General features: G+C 38.5%; 1 protein-coding gene across 5 annotated transcripts in view; it reads left to right on the top strand.

Moving 5' to 3' along the window:
* PDE4D (phosphodiesterase 4D) overlaps positions 1-21,321 on the top strand; it is a 1,156,670-nt gene that overhangs the window by 534,278 nt on the left and 601,071 nt on the right. The window contains exon 1 of one of the 5 annotated variants that reach the window (XM_084880601.1): positions 7,818-8,492. The exons of the other annotated variants lie outside the window; for them this stretch is intronic. Coding sequence (XP_084736727.1) covers positions 8,227-8,492 — 266 coding nt within the window. The 5' untranslated portion in view covers positions 7,818-8,226. Of the gene's footprint in view, positions 1-7,817; positions 8,493-21,321 lie in introns of those variants that run through there. 5 annotated transcript variants of the gene reach the window in all.

Below are 21,321 nucleotides of genomic sequence, written 5' to 3'. Positions count from 1 at the left end.
ATATATTAAACTTTAGAAAATAAATTGCCATCCACAATTATAACCCTATGAATTATGGACAGTCTCAGTGAAATGTACTATTTTGTCTCCTAAAACCATATCCAAACCCTAGAATGACTGAAACAGATGTTGTGTGTCAGCATTAGAGGGAGGCTTTCCAGTTATGTTATGCTAATTTGAGAAAGACTCTAAAAATCCTTTCCTGGGCCAGTGGCGGACGAATACAGAGGCCGAGATGTGAGAAATAAGTTCCTTAGTGTCCAGTTTTGAATAGTGAATTTTAATGGCCCATCAAAACCTACTGTCTTTATTGAAGTTTGGCTAACATTTAGAGAAGTCATTCTAGTGTCTCATTTTAGCAAAGTTATCAAGAGGAGTTCTGGTGTAGTATTGGAGTATTTTTAAGTGGATGTATCAGGACAAAAGGAAAGATTCTGATGTTAATTGTATTGAAATTTTTTTCTCAGAAATAAAATAAGCTGTTTGAATATTTCTGTTATAGGTTGTGTACTATAAAACGTTAACCTTTCTTTTAAATGAGATGTTGACTATTTCAATGGAGATATCCCTAACATTTAGTTTTAATCTCCAAAAAGCTCCATTTAAATAGATTTAATCTTGAAATAATATTAATTTTTGTATTAAAACAAATTAAATTTGGGAGAACACATTATGCTCAAAGTGTAGCTCTAATATAAACCAAGACAGATGTATTGTTTTTGTTCAATAAGTCCTAGCTACCTTTATTATATTATTAGACTTTTGATGATTAAGTAGGTGAATCATACTTAATTAGATGAAATGTATAATTGATTATGTTAAAAAATGTCCAATCTATTTTTGGCTTGCTTATTGACTTGAATGCTCATATATAGTCCATGAACAAATCCTTCTAATTTTTGTATGATAAGTCTCTTTCTTTAAAATTATATTGAAATGAGACTGTTGAAATAAACAGCCTTCAGAATCTTCCTCCTCCAAATTTTAGTACATATTGCCACTAAGTTAATCTTCTTTAAACCTATCTATATATTATTTACCTTTATCACAGGAAAATTTTAATAATTCTTTTTCCATGGGAATGAGTCTAAAAATTTAAGCATCTCTTACTTTCCCAAGAACCTACCTCCCCAAAACTGATTATTTTTTCCACATGTACCTTCTTTCAAGGACTAATTCAAGTCCTATTACTTCTTTAAATTATTTTACATTGAGACCTTGTGCACAAAATTCGTGCACAGATAGAGTCCCTAAGCCTGGCTGGCCATTAAGGCTATTCTGGGCCTCTGGCTGCCGGTCAGGGCCTTCCTTCATTCTGCACCACCCCTTGTGGTCAACACATATCATAGCGAGCAGTCAAACTCCTGGTTGGTCGAACTCCCGAGGGGACAATTTGCATATTAGCCTTTTATTATATAGGAAATATCTCTTCTAAACCCTTGAGGCACCTATTGTTTCTGTTGTTACTTATATATTTACTAGAGGCCCAGTGCACGAAATTCATGCACGGTGTGTGTGTGTGTGTGTGTGTGGGGGGGGGGGTCCCTCCACCCAGCCTGCACCCTCTCCAATCTGGGATCTCTCTTACAATTCAGGATTGCTGGCTGCCAACTGCTCCCCTGCCAGCCTGTTTGCCCCCCAACTTTCCTCCTCTGCTGGCCTGGTCACCCCTGACTGCCCTACCCTGCAGAGTTGATTGCCTCCAACTAGCCCTCCCTTGCAGACATGGTCCCCCCAACTGCCCTTCCCTGCTTGCCTGATCGCCCACAACTGTCCTCCCTTGCAGGCCTGGTGCCTCCCAACTGCCCTTCCCTGCTGGCCATCTTGTGGTGGCCATCTTGTGTCCACATGGGTGCAGCTATCTTGATCTTGTGTGTTGGAGTGATGGTCAATCAGCATATTTCTCTTTTATTATTTAGGATAGAGGCCTGGTGTATGGGTGGGGGCCAGCTGGTTTGCCCTAAAGGGTGTCCTGGATCAGCATGGGGGTTTCCTTGAGGCATGGAGCGACCTGGGCGAGGGACCTGTGGTGGTTTGCAAGCCAGCCATGCTCCCGGTGACCCAAGAGGAGGCCCTGATATCTGGAATTTATTTACATTCTACAATTGAAACTTTGTAGCCTGGAGTAGAGCCAAGCCCCCTGCTTGCTCTTTGGCTGTGGCCATTTCTGTATGGATTTGATTACCTTCTGTAATTGAAACTTGTAGCCTGGATTGGAGGCCTAGGTGGGCTAGGGCTGTAGAAGCTTGGCTTCCTCTATTGGTGGGAAACCCGAGCCTCCCTCCTGCTCTCTGTGGCTGCATACTCGCTCTGATTGGATGATGGGTGTGGCTGGTGGACATGGCTTGTTGGTGTAGCAGAGTGATGGTTAATTTGTATATTATTCTTTTGTTAGGGAGGATCATTTATTTTCTTCATTGGATGGTTAAATATATCTTTTCAAATAAACAATTTTTTTTTTATCTCTGCCAACCTGCCCATCTATAATAATAAAAGCTTAATATGCTAATTAGAATGGATATCTTTATAGAAGACCTTCTGGAGTAAGCCAGGGCTGTGAGGGAAGCCTGTGTCCTGGGTGCCTTCTGGTGGCCAGAGGGAAGCCCAGGTCCTGAGTGTCAGAGGGAAGCTGGTGCTGGCAGCTGGGGGAAGGAAGGCCTACTTTGCACGAATTTTGTGCATCGGGCCTCTTGTTATCTAATAAATATTCAGTAGCAATTATGATTTAAAAATCCTTGTTCTACAATGTTCAAGTGTACTTTTAGATATAATGATGATGTAATTTAACATCAGAATTTATTATGACATAAATTTTAAATAAAAAATATTTACAATAAAAGTTTAAATAAAATAACGTTATTTTGCAAAATGAAAACTTCCACAAAGTTTCATTCAAACTCCTTCAGATTAAAGGAGTACAGGCGTATAGATGCAAAAGCACTCAGGAATTCCACCCCAAGTTGCCCTTATTTGAATACCATGCCTTTGTAAGAGTTTCATGACTTGGCAGGCTTCACAGGTTGTCACAGTGCATGGCAGGTGGCGCCAAGGACAGAATTTAATGTGAACTAGACCACGAGATCAGGGCAGTCAGATTTCTATTATTTTCCATATAAATACCTCTCAACAATTTTCAATATTAGATAAGCTATCTTTTTGGGATAGTTTGGTAGGAAGTTGAAGTAAAGGGATTTGGCATTTCATAGACAATCAAATCTCAGTTTGCAATATTGAACTATTTGCCTTTGGGAAGGTTATTTAACTTTCTAAAGCCTTCATCAGCAAAATAGTGGTATGAAATAACACCTTAAGAGTTATTGTAAGAATTAAATGTAATAAAATGGAAAATGCCTGGCACTAAGTATAAATTTTTGTAGGTTCCTGTATCAACTAGTGGCAGGTTTCATTTAATTGAGAATTTACTCTGTACCAGGCACTCTTCTAAACATCTTACATAATGAATGTTAACACATGTAATCTTTGCAATATCCTTATACAAGAGCTATTATTATTATTATTACTATTATTATTATTATTATTATTTTATGATTATCATTATATTAAGAGATTAGGAACTGAGCCACAGACAAGTAAAGTAATACAGCTAGTACCTATCATGCCTAAAGTTCAAAACATACTTTTGGGTTCCAAACACACCATTCTTAACTAGCAGACAACACAACTTGTACCACTATGACATCATTTCTATGGGCCATATCCAATGGGCAATTGAAAAAGCAGTCTTATTTTAACACACTGTTGACCTAATTAAAACAGAGTTGGAAGAAGCAGCAAATACATTCCATGGTCAAATATAAATCATTTTAATTGATCAGTTCTTTTGAATTAGCTGCACCATTGCTCCCTTTCAATTGTGGGAAATCCCACCTAGACAAGGGCACGCTTTTCAATCCTTGTACCAGGACCTATGCAAATCTTATTTCTTATTTGTTTTGCTTCCTATGAACAATTAAATATATGTTTTCAAGGACTCTGAGTCATCTAAGAAAGCAAATTCTGAAAATCTATAAAGAGCTATGTAGGAAAACGTTTATGAAGTTATACAATGTTATCTGCTGTTCTAGATGTGGTGACATTATCAAAAATTTTCACCCACTTTTACATTTTCACTTAAAACCTAAGGTCTTATTTGGCTGTCACTTACAGTACTGTGTTTTTCAGAAAAGTTTCTGGCAGCCAATTTTAAAGAGATTTTGTTTTAATAAAGAGGCAAGATGTGTACATAGTGCTTTTGTTGGAAGAGTTCCTCTGACCCACTGCATTGTTATAAAGAAAATTGTCAGTTTATTCAAACCTCACCCACCTTTGGTTGAGTTCAGAACTTCACAATGGATGCCTCCTATAGCAGTGATTTTAAAGCCAGAAACACTGTGGGGTGTTTCAATTATTTCAAGGAGGTGGCAAAGAATTCTCAATCAAAACTAATTTTATTTTCAAAAGGCAGCATGCATGCCATATATCACTTGTGGGATTCAGGCGGATAATTGCAGAGATAAGGAAATTAAACAAATAATGATAGGTTACTGGACCCTGTGAAGCGGCAGCCAGTTCTGCTCTATAATGGAATCCTTAACATTTCCACAGCAATGGGAGCTTTGAACACAGCCTTTGTTCAGTTTGGGTCTGTGTTTAACCATAATCCTCAATCAGTTTTTAATGGAATATTGTTATATCTTCTGCTTTAGCTTAGTTGTGACTATCAACAAGTGTCTCGTTTCTCTGAGCATCCACATGACATGCTGTTTATGAGAACACAAGCTTGTAAATAGTTTACTCCTCCTCAAAGAAGGTCACTGAGTGCAAGGCCTGGAACCTGGAGTCTCCTGAACACAATGGATTTCCCAGTACTAGGCCCATATCATTCTTAGTCATATAAAGTCTTTTTTATTTTATCACTGAGAATCACGTTTCTCTCCTTAAAGCCAGTCATTTAAACATCTTCAGCTTCCAGGCTCTCACCTGGGTACTTGGGCTATCCTTTGTCATGTCAATTGCTCTGTACTTTATCGACCTTGCTAGATATAAACTCAGAAGGATGGGGTAGCATCAAGCTATTCTTTTTTATTATTATTGATTTTTTACAGAGAGGAAGGGAGAGGGATAGAGAGCTAGAAACATGGATGAGAGAGAAACATCAACCAGTTGCCTCCTGCACACTCCCCACCAGGGATGTGCCCGCAATCAATGTACATGCCCTTGACCGGAATCGAATCTGGGACCTTTCAGTCCGCAGACCGATGCTCTATCCACTGAGCCAAACCGGTTTTGGCAAAGCTATTCTTTAAATAACCCACAACAACCTGGCCTGTGTGGCTTAGTGGTTGAGCATTGACCCATAAACCAAGAGGTCTCTGAGTTCCATTCCAGGTCAGGGCACAGGCCCGGGTTTAGGGCTTGATCCTCAGTGGGGAGCATGTGAGAGGCAGCCAATTGATCGATGTTATGGATGTTCTCTCTATCGGTGTTTCTATCTCTATTCCTCTTCCCTTTCTTTCTCTCTCTCTAAAAAATAAATAAAGATATCTCATGCCCCCATGGCTGTTTAGCTTTCCATGCCCAGCTCAAATAGGGACCCAGGTAATAGAGACTTGGCCGACAGAAGCTGTCCTCTCACTGCAACAAAACTTGTTTGAATTGTCTTGTACCCATTGTGTGGGGAAGAGGTTTTTGATATCTAAATCCAGCCTAGCAAATAAAATGCCCAGGGCTTACTCAAATAAAAACATATTAAAAGCATGTTAAGTATCCTAGAGTGCTCAATATAGTGCTTTGCACAAAATACTGTAAATGCCCATAAATGTTCGTTGAATGGAACTAAGTCCTTAAAAAATGTGAAAGTTTTCTAATTTTTAAATACCATGTTAGTATACTGCCTCCTGTTTGTTTTCCTCGCTTTATACTGTTATTTGAATTTTTATCTCACAAACCTAAACAAGTTTTATACATACCGATTCCTGAGCTTTTTGTTTTGAAACAAAACTTGCTTACTTCTTCATTTGCACATTCTAGTTTCTCATTCTGCTGTTCATTTCCCCCCTTCAGACTGTTCTCCACTTCACCATTCCTTCATCCATTATGCATAGCATGTTCGTTGCATTTTCCTGCACCTGGTAATATCACTTTCTTTAGTTATTCTGGTGTCTTTTCCTGAGCATTGCCCTGCCCTTTCCACTGAGTCATCACATTACGAGCTCCTTGGGGGAAAGCATTATGGTCCTGGTTTGCATATCTCCTGACGCAATTGACAATCCCTCCACCCACTCTAAATAAATTGGCTACTGTTTAAAGGCATATAGTGTATATATTCCTTAAAGTAAGAGGCCTCGCCACTTAATGTGGGATAGTGATGAATGTACTGGTGAAGATTATTCATAGACCATAGTGTAGTGAAGGCCTGGAAGCGGGTAGGGTGGGAGATGGAGGGGTCAATGGGAAAAACAAAATAGGGGACATCGGTAATACTTTCCAGAATAAAGATGAAAAAAAGAATAACACATCCTGATTTTTTAAAACCGGAGAATTTACATGGCAGATTTTCTGATTAAGTCATGGCACATATGTCTCATGAAATCATTGTAGGTACATCAAGTGGTGACTGTGCTTCAGAACCTCAGAGTGTCCCTTTCTGTAACATGTTAAAGGCAAGTAATTAAAACTTAAGATAGAACAACTAAGGAGGGAAATAGGAGAATCTTTTAGGGTTGACTTAATAGTAATCATAGAACCCCTCCAAAATAATTGAACCAGACTATTCCAGTCTTCCTTTTATCTGGACACATTTTTAACCTCTTCTTAACTTTTGTTTTTTTTAAAAAATGAAATTATTCATAGATCCTGAGAAATATTATTTTATTTAATCCTGAACTGGCTGCACATCACTAGGCTGCTGGGTCATCTCTGTTCAAAGGCTTGGGTACCTTTCCAATCCAGTAATAATGTTTCCATTTCTAGTGTATAATGTAATTTTCAATATAAGATTTAACAGGCTTTATCACTTAATTACTTGAATTGTTGTGACATTAACATTTCATTGCGGCAGCAAACTAAATAGGCAAAAAAAAAAATTAATAATTTTATTCTCTTTTATTTTAAACTACCTCTGAATTAGTTTCTTTGAGCTATGTTGATCACAAATGAAAATATTAGGTTAAATGACAGCTGAGAAAATAACAATGAAAAGGTAGATTAATTTTGTTATTTTATAGTTGAATGCATAAAATTGTACATACGAGAAATAATTGTACATATGAGAAATAATTGAAACTTTAAAATCATTGTTTAGCTCCTCTTATGAAAACGGTCTATCCCTCTGGAGGGCCATGTCCAAAGAGATAGCCAATGCCATTTGTGAGTGTCCATAGCGTCTTCTCATGCTGTGCAAGGGCCACCATTAGCAAGTTTGTACAACACCACAGCGACCTGCAATGTGTTTCACGTGTAGTATTTTTTTTTTTAAACTTCTTGTTTGATTTCTAACAAGGTACCAAGAGAGGGATAACACGAGTCCATTGTATTCCCTTGAGATGTCTTCAAAGCCTATTCTCAGACTGAGTTTAGCAACAGGGAAACATTTCTCCTTGCCTAGCCAGTGCTTGCTCATTCATACTCCCCTTTTAAAAACCAAAGGACTGGCAATTTTCTTTTAGGGCCGTGGACTGAAGGGAGATAAATACCCCTGCTGGAGGGGAGGGTCAAGTTCACAGTGTTTCTTTCCCTTGGATTCAGGAATCAGTACATGGAAAGGCCAGCCCCACCTCCGAGCAGCAGGCATCTGATGGCTCAGCCCTCCCCCAGGACTCTGTATGTACATAAGCAGAAGTCGCGGGAGCAGCTGCGGCGCATTAGTTCCAATAGTTTAGCAGGGCCGCCAACGCAGGCACGGACAAAGCCAGCCTTGCGCCGCTCCCTCCATGTTCCTTTGCAGGGGGAGCTGCGCACAGGCTCCTCGGGGATCGCCGGGGAGGGGTGACGTTTACTAGGCTCCGGGGGGAGGAGGAGTGCACTCCCCCTCTGCACCCAGCCCCACCTCCACCGAGACACTGAGGCAGGCAGGCCACCGAATGCAAGAGCAGCAGCAGCTGGATCCGACCTGCCTCCCTGGACATTTCCCCAGACGCCGAGCCCGAGCAAAGCGATCCCTGGAAAGGGGCCAGGGAACCACGTTGCCCTGGACTCCTGCCAACTGTACAAAGTTGACCGGGAACCATGGCTCAGCAGGCGGCAAGCCCGGACACCTTGGCCGTGCCCGAGGTGGATAATCCGCATGGCGCAAACCCCTGGCTGAACGAGGACCTGGTGAAATCCTTGCGCGAAAACCTGTTGCAGAACGAGAAGTCCAAGTCGGCCAGGAAATCCGTCTCTCCCAGGCTCTCCCCGGTGATTTCTCCCAGGAACTCCCCCAGGCTCCTGCGCAGGATGCTTCTCAACAGCAACATCCCCAAACAGCGGCGTTTCACCGTGGCGCATACGTGGTAAGGTTTGCACAGCTCTCTGGCCATGGTGGCGGTCCCCCCACCCCGTGATGTGTGCTCCTCCCGCCCCCGCGTCCGCTTCAGGGGTGGGGAGGGAGCCCCATTACCGTCCCCCACCTGTGATTTATCCTAAGCAATGCACCCTAACAATAAGTACCTGAGTGCAGCAGATGTCCATGCAGGGCAGGAAGCGTGGAGATCGGTAATGGGAGAGGTTGAGGTGGGTGGTTTCTCAAAGTTCAATTCCTACTGCAAGTTCCTACAAGAAAATTGGATTCCAGATGTCAGTAAGAATGCAGTTTTACTCCCATACTGATGTGCTGGCGTTCCTTTGATTTCCTGAGCTAACGTGTCTGCCAGGTTCTGCCACAGCCTGGGGAAAAAGGACCGAAAGGGACTGGAGGAAAATTGTAATGTGCTCTCTTTCCCGCATGATCCCCAGTTGGACAGAGATGGGAGTGTGTGTGTGTGTATGTGTGTGTGCAATGTATGTAGTGTGTGTAATGTATGTAGTGTGCATGTAGTGTGTGTAATGTGTGTGTGTAATGTATGTACTGTGTGTGTGTGTGTGTGTGTAATGGTGTGTTCCTGTAATACCCTTCCTCACTACTGGCTTTAACATGTCTGTAGTCTCAACTATGCCTTTCCAAAGAAAAAAAGAAAGGATTTAGGGATTCTGTGCAGAAAGTTGCAGTCTGGCACTTGGTATTCTTTGAATTTGGATTCTTTGAATATTGTGTCAATATTTTAATTTTTTTTCTGAAGATTTCTATCTTTTTTTAATAATGGGTGCATTATATTTTAGGCGTGTGCTTCCATAAATTATTCTTGGCATTTCCATGCTCTTGTCAAAACAAATATTAAGATAAACCATTTTGTGAACTTATAATGGTATTTCTGTCCCAGAAAAATCAATCCTAGGTTATAATGAGGGGGGAGCTCTGTGCTGAACACAATTAATTGTAGGTAGTAGTAGGTTCTGTGTGCTGCCTCCACTAGGGGTAACATGAATATTAAGTAGGATTAAAAACCAGCAAAATAAAAGGAAATAATGAGCACACAGATGAGAAACCGATTGAATGATTTTCATGTAGTTTTTCTATAGAAAATTAAAGGGTGTGCCAGGAGTGGAAAGCTAAACAAAACAGAAATAAGATTTCTAAGAAAGAAGTGGCAATTAGGGAGACTCAAAATCTTTACTAATAACATGACCATTTCCGGGATTGCCTTAATGTCATCCATGAAAATAGATGACAAAGGAAATAAAAGGCATGTCCTGGCCAAAGAAATGTCTGACCTCAGAATTTTAATTTTCAATAGCTAGATCTCTGGTTGGGGAGGTATTCTTATTCCCAAGATTTTAACTCAATGGCATTTCTAAGTTAGATATCATGCACATAAGAGGGTAAGACAAACATTGGGTTTTCAGGCTTAAAGAAATTGTGAGAAAATGGTGACTTTCCTTAGAGGAAGAAATTGTTGGAAATTTTTGTCAGAAATAAGCAGTGAATGAAAGGCATATAGAAACACTGAGAAACGCTTTGAGGAAGAGGAATGGCTTGAAACCAGGTATCAGGTGCCAGAGCAGGGAAGCTGGCTAGAGTTCATACAGTCAGGCCCAGAATTTTGGTATCCAGTGTCCCTTTTGATTGGGATGCTTTTTTTTTTTTTGCTTTTTTTGCTTTTTTTAAATCAGAGTCCCTAAATTGTACCCATTCAACAATGGTACAAATCAACTGCTTGATTTCTATCTGAGTGAAGCAACCTAGAGTTCAACTGGAGGTTATCTGAACTATTTGGACATGTTGAGATGTAATGAAGGCAGGAAATCTCATGAAAACAGGCTTTCTTCTGAAATTTCTGGCACTTCCTTTTCTGGTGCTGTTTGGAGAGACTCCAAGAGCACAATTTCTGCCGATATATCATTTTGGTATGTCAGGTCTCAGCCAGATCAGGGAGGCATCAAAAGAGCCCTGGAAATAAAAAATAAAATTCATGATATTAATTCTCAGTACCTCAAAAGGAAAACAACAGTCCTCATGGAATAAAAATATTCAGCGAGGGAGTTGAAAACAGTACCTCATATTTTTCATATTGATTCAATGAGTTCCAAGATTTTTATAATATCTTTTGACAAATATCTCATCTGTGCTTTCATAAGCACTATACTTTAAAAAACTACTCCAAATTGTTCATATATGTGTGTGTATATATATATATATATATATATATATATATATATTTTACTGCTGCTACTACCACCACACTCAAATCTTCTGCTCCTTTTAAATTGGGCGACCAGTCATTTAAATACTCCCCTTGTGTTTTTTTGCCTTAGAATGTTGGTTTTCTCTACTATTTGATATGTATTAATATATATTCAATACCTACTAAGTTTAAAATATTTCATTTGTACTTACGTGTCACAAAATTGAACAAGAGCTATTTTTTTGGGTTCAAATAATTTACACTCCAGTTGCCAAAAAGAGATCATATTGGAAGGCATCTATTTTAGTTAAGGTAATCATGTTGCTTTACAACAGTGGTTCTCAACCTTTCTAATGATGTGACCCTTTAATACAGTTCCTCATGTTGTGGTGACCCCTAACCATAAAATTATTATATATAATATATTGATATATCGCGACCCACAGGTTGAGAACCACTGCTGTAGAGCCTAAGACCTTCAGAAAACCCAGATATTTACATTACGATTCATTAAAAGTCTTAGGCGACCCTGCTAGCAGTGACTCACAGGTTGAGAACTGCTGGTGTAGAACTTAAGAACATTGGAAAACACAGATATTTACATAATGATTCATTATCAGTAGCAAAATTATAATTATGAAGTAGCAATGAAAATAATTTTATGGTTGGGGGTCACCACAACATGAGGAACTGTATTAAAGGGTCACGGCATTAGAAAGGTTTAGAGCCACTGCTCTACAACATACTCCCAAATATCAGTGCATTGACACTGTAAGTGGTTATTAATTGCTGCTGCTTCTCACGGGGAGGTAGCATGCCTTGGGGTGCTTCATGGACATGGGATCTTACCTTCTTGTGACTCCAGTATTTGTAACACATGGCTTTCAAGGTTGTTAGGCTCACCTGAATCAAGGAAAAAGAACATGGAAGATAGCATGTGTATTTATGAGGCAGGTCAAGAGGTATAAATACCAGTATTTCCTGGTGGTAACTAGTTCTTTGGCCACATCTAACTGCAAAAGAGGCTGGGAAACCTATCTCATCTGTTCCCAGGAATAAGGCAAAACAGATCTGGTGAAAGATAGCCCATCTCAGTCACAGTATATTAAAGGCTACCAGGTTCACCCTCCATCCCATACTCGAATTCATAGAATAACATCTATGATGACCAGTTCTTGACTATCTCTGCACACCTCCTGGATGAGGATCAGACATAGCAATTCTATTTTTTGACATATTGATTTTGAAGTTCTTCCTAATATATGGTTGAAGTTTTCTCTGTAACTATCACTGTGGAACTAGGATCTGCTTTGAAAATCCCAGCTTGGATCTCTCCTCTCTTCTCTAATGTAGCTCTTAATGCAAGAGGCTTGGAGTAACTCAACAGAGAGTCAGAGCCCTGTTCTGTTATTGGTGGTGTACCCATTAATATTCTCAATGTTAGCACGCTTTTAAAAAATTCTTCACTTATCTTAACTGAACACCCTACATTACTTCACCTTTACATGCTATATTTACCAGGTTGATCCTGGTAGTTTTTATGCAGACTTGGGGTTTTCATGGCCCATCTAAAGAGTAGGGTACAAAATTGACAAAATTGACACAATACTCCAAATGCTGGGTGACTTGTACAGAAAGCATCTAAGCGGAAGCAAGTCTACTTAAATTGAAATTCTGACTTTCCATTTACTAGTTGTGTGATTTTGAACAAGTTACTTAATATATGTCTCAACTCCTTGTTACCCAATTTTTTGGGAATAGTAATACTATCTATTGGTCATGATGGATTTATTAAATATATTCCTGGGTAAATTATAGTGTGTTGCTCAAAGATAGGCACTTAGTGTCACTATAAGCTAATATATTCCTTATTATGCCATATATATATATATATATATATATATATATGCATACACACATATATATTATACACACACACACACTCACACTGAGTGGCCAGATTATTGTATCTCTGAACGCATAATAATCTGGCCACTCACATATATCCTATATAATAAAAGGCTAATATGCAAACTGTCCCCTTAACCAGGAGTTTGACCAGCAGGCAGGTCGACCAACTGCCCATGTCCCCTCTCCGTGGCCAGGCTAGCCGGACCCCACCCATGCACAAATTCATGCATCGGGTCTCTAATATATATATATATATATATATATATATATATATATATATATATATATATATGTATATATATGTACTGTGTGGCCAGATTATTATGTGTTCAGAGATCATTATGTGTTCAGAGATCATAATAATCTTGCCACTCAATAAAAATAATGGACTAAAGAGACTATATGTGAAGAGACCCAGAATTCAAAGTAATGATGGATAATGTATCAGTTTCATGGGAAAGAAGAGGAAGAAAGGATAGATATTGCTGAGGAAAAGGCCTTGACTTGCTTCCTCTTCTCTGCCTATTCCCATTCCATTTATCTTTCAAATCCCTCTCTTCCTGAGAGCATTCTCCTTTTCCCCCAACTGGAAATAACTGACTGCTTCTTCAAAATCTCTAGTACATCTTCCTTCTGCTATTCCCTCAATGTTTGTTAACAATAACTACGTCATTAGCTAATGTTTACTGAATACGTCTGGTGCTGTGGGTTAGATTAGAACCAACTCCTGTCCATGCTTTTCACCACGCTGTTTTACTTTTTTACTTCATCTTTAGTACCTTGTAATCTAATGATTATAGAATAAACTCTGCTTTCATCTGTGTAGGGGATTCCTGCTGATGTTAGCAGGAATTCCAAGCTCAGTGGAATCTCTGGTAAAGAAAATCAATCAGGAAAATCTTTATATTTTTCAGGTTTTCTCCTCAATTCACACTGTTCTATGTGCTAAATGAAGGAAAGTGTCCTAGATGAAATTAGGCAATAGAGTTTCTTTAGGGAAGGGGGTATTCAGATAATACTCGTCTGTCTTATTTTTATAATTTCTGTGTATGCATCTGTGCTTTTAACATATCCAAAGTAGAAGAATCTCTTTACAGCATTCTTAAACAACAAAATAGTTTCTGTAGGTGGATTTTTGAAACACCTCTTTTAAGGCTTTTAGAAAATCTTTAAAAAGTTTAGGGAGCTAGAAAATGTTTTTGGCCATATTTTTTGCTTCTGACAAATTTCTCTTTACCAGGCATTGGAACTAGATATAAAATTGCTTGTGTTTAGAAGTAAATATTTGCTTTCTTGAGTTAAAATTTCTTCAGCTACTGTAGTTTTCTCTTATACTTGTTATTTAAGAAAGAAGTTTACTAAACATTTCTTCAAGTTAACATTTAGCACCTGTAAAGGAGAAATTCATCCATTTAAAGAATTTGTAGGTTGCCCTGGCCAGGTGGCTCAGGTCATTCCCTGAACCAAGGGGTTGCCAGTTTGATCCCCCATCAGGATATGTATGAGAGGCAACCAATAATTTTTTTTCTCTCCCCGCCTCCCCTTTTCTCTCTCCTTCTTTTTCTTCCTCTCTGTAAAAGGAAATTAGTAAACATATCCTCGAGTGAGGATTAAAAAAAGGAATGTGCACATTAAACACACACACACACATACACACACACACGTAGAGCTGAGTAGGTTTTCAAATACATTATTTAGTGATTTTATTTAAAAACTCTTTCTTTGTTGTTCATATATTTGCCCTACTTCACTCTAAGGTTATCATATCTCTGTCCCTGGTGTGAGGATCCCATTGAAGGGCTTTCTTACACTCTCTCTGAGATGGGAACCCAGGGGTAGGCTGTGGTTATAGTGTAACTCTAGGGGAAATCCTTTGGTGGGAACAACAGGAAGTTATGCCAACAGGTTGGGCAAGGCCAGTTGGCCAAGTCATTAACTGTGTCCCCGTGTAACTGGCTCTGTGTCTTCAGGCGTATCTTGGGGACAGTGCAAGTTTAGGCTGCTTGTAGGTTTTGAAAAATTTTGTTAGCCTTTACTAAAATCAGAAGATCTCAGAAAGACATTCCTCTATAGAACTTGTCAATTGACTTGAGGGCCATTGCCAGTGTGGCTCAGTTGGTTAGAATATCACCCCATACACTGAAAGGTCATGAGTTTGATTTTTCTATCAGGGCACATTCCTGGTTGTGGTTTGATCCCTGTTCCAGGTGCATACTGGAAATAACTGATTGTGTTCTCTCTCTCTCTTTCTCTCTCTTGCTAAAATCAATGGGCATAACCTTGAGCGGGGATAAGGAAGGAAGGAAGGAAGGGAGGAAGGAAGGAAGGAAGAAAGGAAGGAAGAAAGAAAGAAAGAAAAAGAAAGAAAGAAAGGGAAAGGAAGGGAAAGGAAGGGAAAGGAAGGGAAAGGAAGGGAAAGAAAGGGAAAGAAAGGGAAAGAAAGGGAAAGAAAGGGAAAGGAAGGGAAAGGAAGGGAAAGGAAGGGAAAGAAAGGGAAAGAAAGGAAAGAAAGGAAGAAAGAAAGAAAAAGAAAGAAAGAAAGAAAGAAAGAAAGAAAGAAAGAGAAAAAAGAAAAGAAAAGAAAAGAAAAGCAAAGGAAGGAAGAAAGAAAGAAAGAAAGAAAGGAAGAAAGGAAGGAAGGAAGGAAGGAAGGAAGGAAGGAAGGAAGGAAGGAAGGAAGGAAAGAAAGAAAGAAAGAAAGAAAGAAAGAAAGAAAGAAAGAAAGAAAGAAAGAAAGAAAGAAAGAAATTGCAAAGGTAAAAATGTGACAAATAGTTACAGAGTAAAAATGAAGACATCGAAATGACCTGGTGGTTTATGATGTCTGTGTACTTCCTGTCATCTCTGACATTTACCTTAAAGACAAGGAAAGATAACCAACTAAAGCCATTGCTATAAGTGGTGAAAATATGTCCAAGCAAAAGTCTTTCTTGGAAATGCTGAAACGTTTAGTGAGGAGAAATTAAAACGTTGAATCTCAAAGCTCATTGAAATAAATTTTAAATCATAGCCTTCATTTTAAAAGTTATTCTTTGTATTCAATTCTTTATAAATAACAAACTCCTGTGAGGGAAGGGAGCTTTAGGCCTGGATTTTTGTTTTTTGTTTTTTTGTTTTTTTTACAGGAAGTTACCAAAATTGTTCTTCAAGTAATGGTTTCAGGAAGAAGCTTTATTATTATCCGTGCAACAAAATTATTTCATTGTTTTAATGTTTTTGCTTTTGAAAAAAATCAGGTTTTAGAACTGTGATGGATTTTAGTTTGAAGTCACAGATTTCCAGCTCTGCTAGCCACTTAGTATTTGACCTTAGTTACTCAACCTTTTTGAATTGTAGACTCTGTTGTTATAAGTCATATGGTTATAAAGGCATTTGATATTTACAAGTGAAGAAATGATTAATTAAATTTACAAAGTGATAACAAACTACAGTACCTTTAAGATAAGTAATTAAAAACAAGTTCCAACTAGCTGTTGTGAGTGATGCCGCATAGGGGACATAATTCTTTCATAATTCTGTGACTCATAAATAGTCTGCAGGGCATTCAGAATGAAAGTATTGCTGGTTCATTCTAGGACACAATCTGCACGCTAAGATTTTAGATAGGAAATGTGAAAATTATAATAAAATTTTAATTCAAAATTCTTATATTTTTCAATTGTATATTATTTTACTATATCAGTCTCTTCTACTATATATACACAAATTCTAACTGAACTTACTATTGGTTCACAAAACTATACAGACTTTAAGTGTACAAGTCAACCAAACATCATCTGCACAGTGCATCATGCTACCATTGGCCAAAGCAGAGTCTCTTTCTGCCCCCATTTACCCCTCCTTTGCCCACCCCCCTCCCCACTTCTCAATTTTAAAATATCATGTTTAATTTTAAGGACATAAGTGATTTCTGGCTACTGTAGATGAAGTACTTCTCAAAATGAGATCTTGAGTTAATATGAGAAGAAATTATACGGTTTCATTTTACAATCAAAACTTTATTATAATGTTTTATTGTAATATAGCTGTTAACAGTGTAGCTTTTGCTATGTGTCAGGTACTCTATGTATATCAACCCTTCAAAGCAAGGTTGAGTTTGAGTATTATCTGTATTTTACATACGCTGATGCTGAGGCCCAGAAAAATCATTTTCCACCCAAATCACTCAGTTCTGCAGAGATGAAATTAGTTGAGTTAAAACTTGAACAGCTGAAACTGGTTTGGCTCAGTGGATAGAGCATCAGCCTGTGGACTGAATGGTCCCAGGTTCGATTCTGGTGAAGGGCATATATCTTGGTTGTGGGCGCATCCCCAGTAGGGGGTGTGCAGGAGGCAGCTGATCAGTTTTTCTCTCTCATCAATGTTTCTAGCTCTCTATCCCTCTCTCTTCCTCTCTGTAAAAAAAAATCAATAAAATATATTTTAAAAAATAAAACTTGAATCTAGGTGTGACTAATCCATTATCCTGTGTTCTTTCAGCATTACCTCCCTTTGGGCTAAAAGTCACACTCCCATTTATTATTATACTTTACCCTGCATATACATCAAAGCTACAACAATAAATGCTCAATGATTGTACAAAATAGTGGTTAGTTATCAAAAGGATAGGAACAGATCCCGTTCTGGGCATGAAATCACAGTTTATTTGCTTACATATGTGGCTTATATGAATGCAGACATCTTTTTTTCCTGATAAAAATATGTGTATGGATAGGAGAAATATACAGTATGTCTGATGCAGAGTACGTTTTAAGGAAGACTGACATAAAAGCAAAACCATCAAGATAATTTTATTTTCAACCATCCAAAGAAAAGGGCATGAAAGGCTTGAGATCTGAAGAGAAAGAGCAAGTCAGAAATCTATTAAGGTTTAGTTCCAGAAGAGCCAGCTGGAAATGATGGTCTGCAGCCTCAAGTCACTAAGCAACAGAGCAGCGAACTGCTTGGTAACCAGAGCTGGCCTGACTCACAAGCTGACTGCTAATGACCGGGTGGCTAGATAGGAGGACCAAAGCCCATCTTACCTCAAAACAATCTTCTTTTCGTCTGCCAGCCTTTTGCCAAACCCTTCATTATGGAATAGCCTCTTTGACTTAGCAAGATATCTGCTTTTAGAAGAGAAATATCTCTGGGACCAGGAGTAAATGCTATCTGCCTTCTATAAAATGCCATTTCTGAGATGATTGTTTTTTGGTGTGTGTGTGTGTTGGGGGGTTTCAAAGCATCATAAATAAAATGTAAGGTTTAACAAGAGGGGGAAAAAATGAAAACATTGCGATTAATGGCTTGGATTTTTGATTTTCCTTAACAAATATGTACAGGGCCAAATTGTCTGATTTCACATGGTGATATTTGCCTTTTTTTTTTGTGACACTTTTTATCTTATGATCTTTTCAATTTCATGCTTATGTTTTGACTGTTTAGAAGGACTGTAACTTCCTAAAAAGTAGCAAACTCCACATGCACCCCTCTTTGTATTCATAAGCGCTGCCTATATAATATACACTTAATAAAAATGTGTTGTTTGATTGAAAAACATACCATCCATTGCTGTGCTTCTTATGCTGAACACCTGGGGAGATTCATACTCTCTCAGCCTAGAAGTCCAGGTGGTGTGGTATTTGATTGCCACTGTAGAAAGAAATTTTAAAGTTAGTGATTAATCATTTATGTGGACTTTGTCACCATGCCTCGTGTGTGTGTGTGTGTGTGTGTGTGTGTGTGTGTGTGTGCTGGGTTTGCAGACAGTAGATTAGTATAATTTGCCTCTACTATACTCAATGAACCCATATGTGATAGTGACACTAATTTATTAAATAAATGTATTTTAATAATATTTCGTTTATACTTGAAAATAACTTAGACCTGGAAAACATATTTAAGTATATTTATGATTCTTAGGAAATTACTATCTTGTTAAACTCCAATGACTAATTCTTATCTCTTAGAATTCATAGTGGTTAAATTATACACCAGGAACTACGCTTATACAAGGAATGCCAAGATTTTATGGGGGGGGGGGGGACAACAATTAAAAAAAAAAACACACAAGAAAAACACCCTCCATAGTTTCCTTTTTAGGATGACAGTTTGAAGGAATTTGAACTGGCAGAAAGTAAGCACCACGTCTCTAAAATAGATCTTCAGAATAACTAAAATTGAATAATAGAAAACCTTTTTGAAGAGATTTTACATATAAATGTTATTTTAATGTAAATATTTTGTCCAAAGTTCAATCTATATCCATTTTTACTTTGTGGTGATTTCAGACCAACCAATTTCCTTTCCATTACCCTTTTGAGCTAGCCCTCTGATCAAATTAGCTATTATTAAAATAAAGGGACTTCCTCTGAAAATTGTTATTAGTGGAGTACATGTTTTTCTTTTTAAACTTTTTATGCAGCTGACTTCACATTTATATTTATAAATGGTGCGTGTGTATTGTTGACCTTTTGAAGCAAGCCATTTTCTGACTAATAAGGTTACCTGGATTATCATTTCTGCTTGTTTACCTTCTTTAGGTTTATCGTATTTATTTTCCTTCACTTTATTCCGTGCAGCGTGATTTCTTTTATGGCTTTCTATTGAGAGAGTGCCAAACAGAAAAGGGTATGATTTATGGCGGTAATAACTAAAACATATATGAATGGAAGGCTGATGACGCACGAGGCAGAATGCGTGGCTCACCTCTGAATAGAGCCTGGCTTCCGTTGGTAAAGCTCTCGCATTAATAACAATAGCTGTGTCATTAATAGCGTGATCACTGCTGGGCCACCTTCCCAGTGTAAGGTGCCTGTATGGATCGCTTGAACTATTTTACATTTAATACTTTTTGGTGGTTTTACATTTTTTATTTAAAGGCCCATATGTTAAAAATATGGCTTTATATCCTACTCTAACTGGAAAACCCATGTTATTTATAATACCTAGAAGATAATTTTAAAGTATAATTTAAGGCTAAATAGAGGCAAGCTAGATACTGTGACCTACGAAGGACTCTAAGCCTGAGGTCTGTGTTCTCTCTCTGTTTAAAATGGCAGTTGGCAAGTACTCCAGAGATGTAAAAGACCAATTAAGTCTTTTTTCTTCTTCTTTTCTTTTCTTAAGGGAATAAGAGCGACTCAGAGGGTTTGGGATGGAAAATAACCTTCTCATTATTTAATTTAATATTTAAAAATTCAGTGACCCACATCACATGCTTAATGTTATGTTGTTGCAGAGTCAGACCATTTAATACATCAACCCAGAGAAGCCTGATTCACTGTTATTTTCGATGCTGGAAGGATATTAGTTCTTGTAATGGTTTTGGGGATTATAATAGCTCAGTTGAAGGTAAGCACACTGAACTTGGGTTGCATGATTTTATTTCTACGCAGAAAGTGAGGTAGAAGCACCCTGTTTTAGCACCACCCCATACTTATTAATTTCCTACCTGGTACTACACAGATGCCAAGAAGCATAGAACTGTTCGTGGGAAATACTGTACATGCTAATGGCAGCTTCCACGTTCTACTTGGAAACAACACGAACATGGGACATTGTTCCAAAGTGTAGGATCTCTGTGTAAGTGAGTGAAAGCTGAGGTAGGCGAGGAATCCATTGTTTCTAAAACTCTGTAATCTTATGGAAGTATTTCATTCTAGACTAGAACACCCACAAAGGACAGGCTACATAATTTTCATAGCCTGGGGTCAGATGGAGATGCAGGATGATTCCTTAAAAAGAATATTGAGAATTTCCTAACAACAACAGCAGGGCATCTAACCCAGCACTGAGCCCTTCTGCGAGGGAGGGAGAGGGAGGTCCCAGGCAATTGCTCAGCTCCCAGGAAGCCAGCCCCGCCCCCCACAGTAAAAGCCACATTTGTATGCAGTTCTATAAGGGATCCTATAGCTGTCTTCTTTCTCAGAGGGAACTACTTGATTCATCACTTCTTATTCTGTCAATAGAGACTCCAGAAAAGTCCTATATGCATTAGTATAAAAATGAAAGTTTCAATAAAAGTCAGCAGCATACCAGCTGTAAATGAAGGAAAAACGTTATCTTAGAAAACCATCTTGAGGGTTTTCTTTGCAAATGAGCAAGTGCTTACGTAAATTAAAAGCAGCATTCCCTTTGCATTTAAAGCCACTTTCCTGCTGCATTCAGTATCAGCAATGACAATACAGCATTAGTATTTGATACTGGTGCTCACCTCTTCCTTCCTGAATCTATCTCATTCACTAGCTTAACTCCTATTTTTGTAAGATCTCTCTTTTCCTCTTCCATTGACTTTGTTTCCAAAGTGCACCCAGTCCAGAGTTCTCTAATTAGTCCTTTGACCTTACTGAAGTATGCCCCCTGTCCCATCAGCCTGGCTTCTGCTCCAGCTTCACCTATTAGCTCCATTTAGCAAAATCCAACTCTTCAACCTGGCTTGACTTCCATATGCCTCTCTGGACATTTCCTCTTGGGAAATCTACTCTACCCTTAGAAATAATGTGCAAAAATGAGCTCACTGTTTCCCCATTTCTGGTTTTTCTGTCTGTTCATGAAACACGATTTCCCAGTGAGCCAGCCTGAATCATCGTTGACTTCTGCTTTACCCTCCCTCTGCACAGGGAGAGATTATTTCATCAAATATATCTTGCTTTTCTGTCCTTTCCCAATGCTGTCACCAATTTTAGCACTTAGCCTTACGTGTGGACTATTTCAATTAACACAGGAACTT

Source organism: Pipistrellus hanaki (genome assembly GCF_964339955.1).
Source record: "Pipistrellus hanaki genome assembly, chromosome: 4".
NCBI lineage: Eukaryota > Metazoa > Chordata > Mammalia > Chiroptera > Vespertilionidae > Pipistrellus > Pipistrellus hanaki.
The sequence above is the reverse complement of the archived record's forward strand: the minus strand, read 5'-3'. Positions and strand labels throughout refer to the sequence as shown.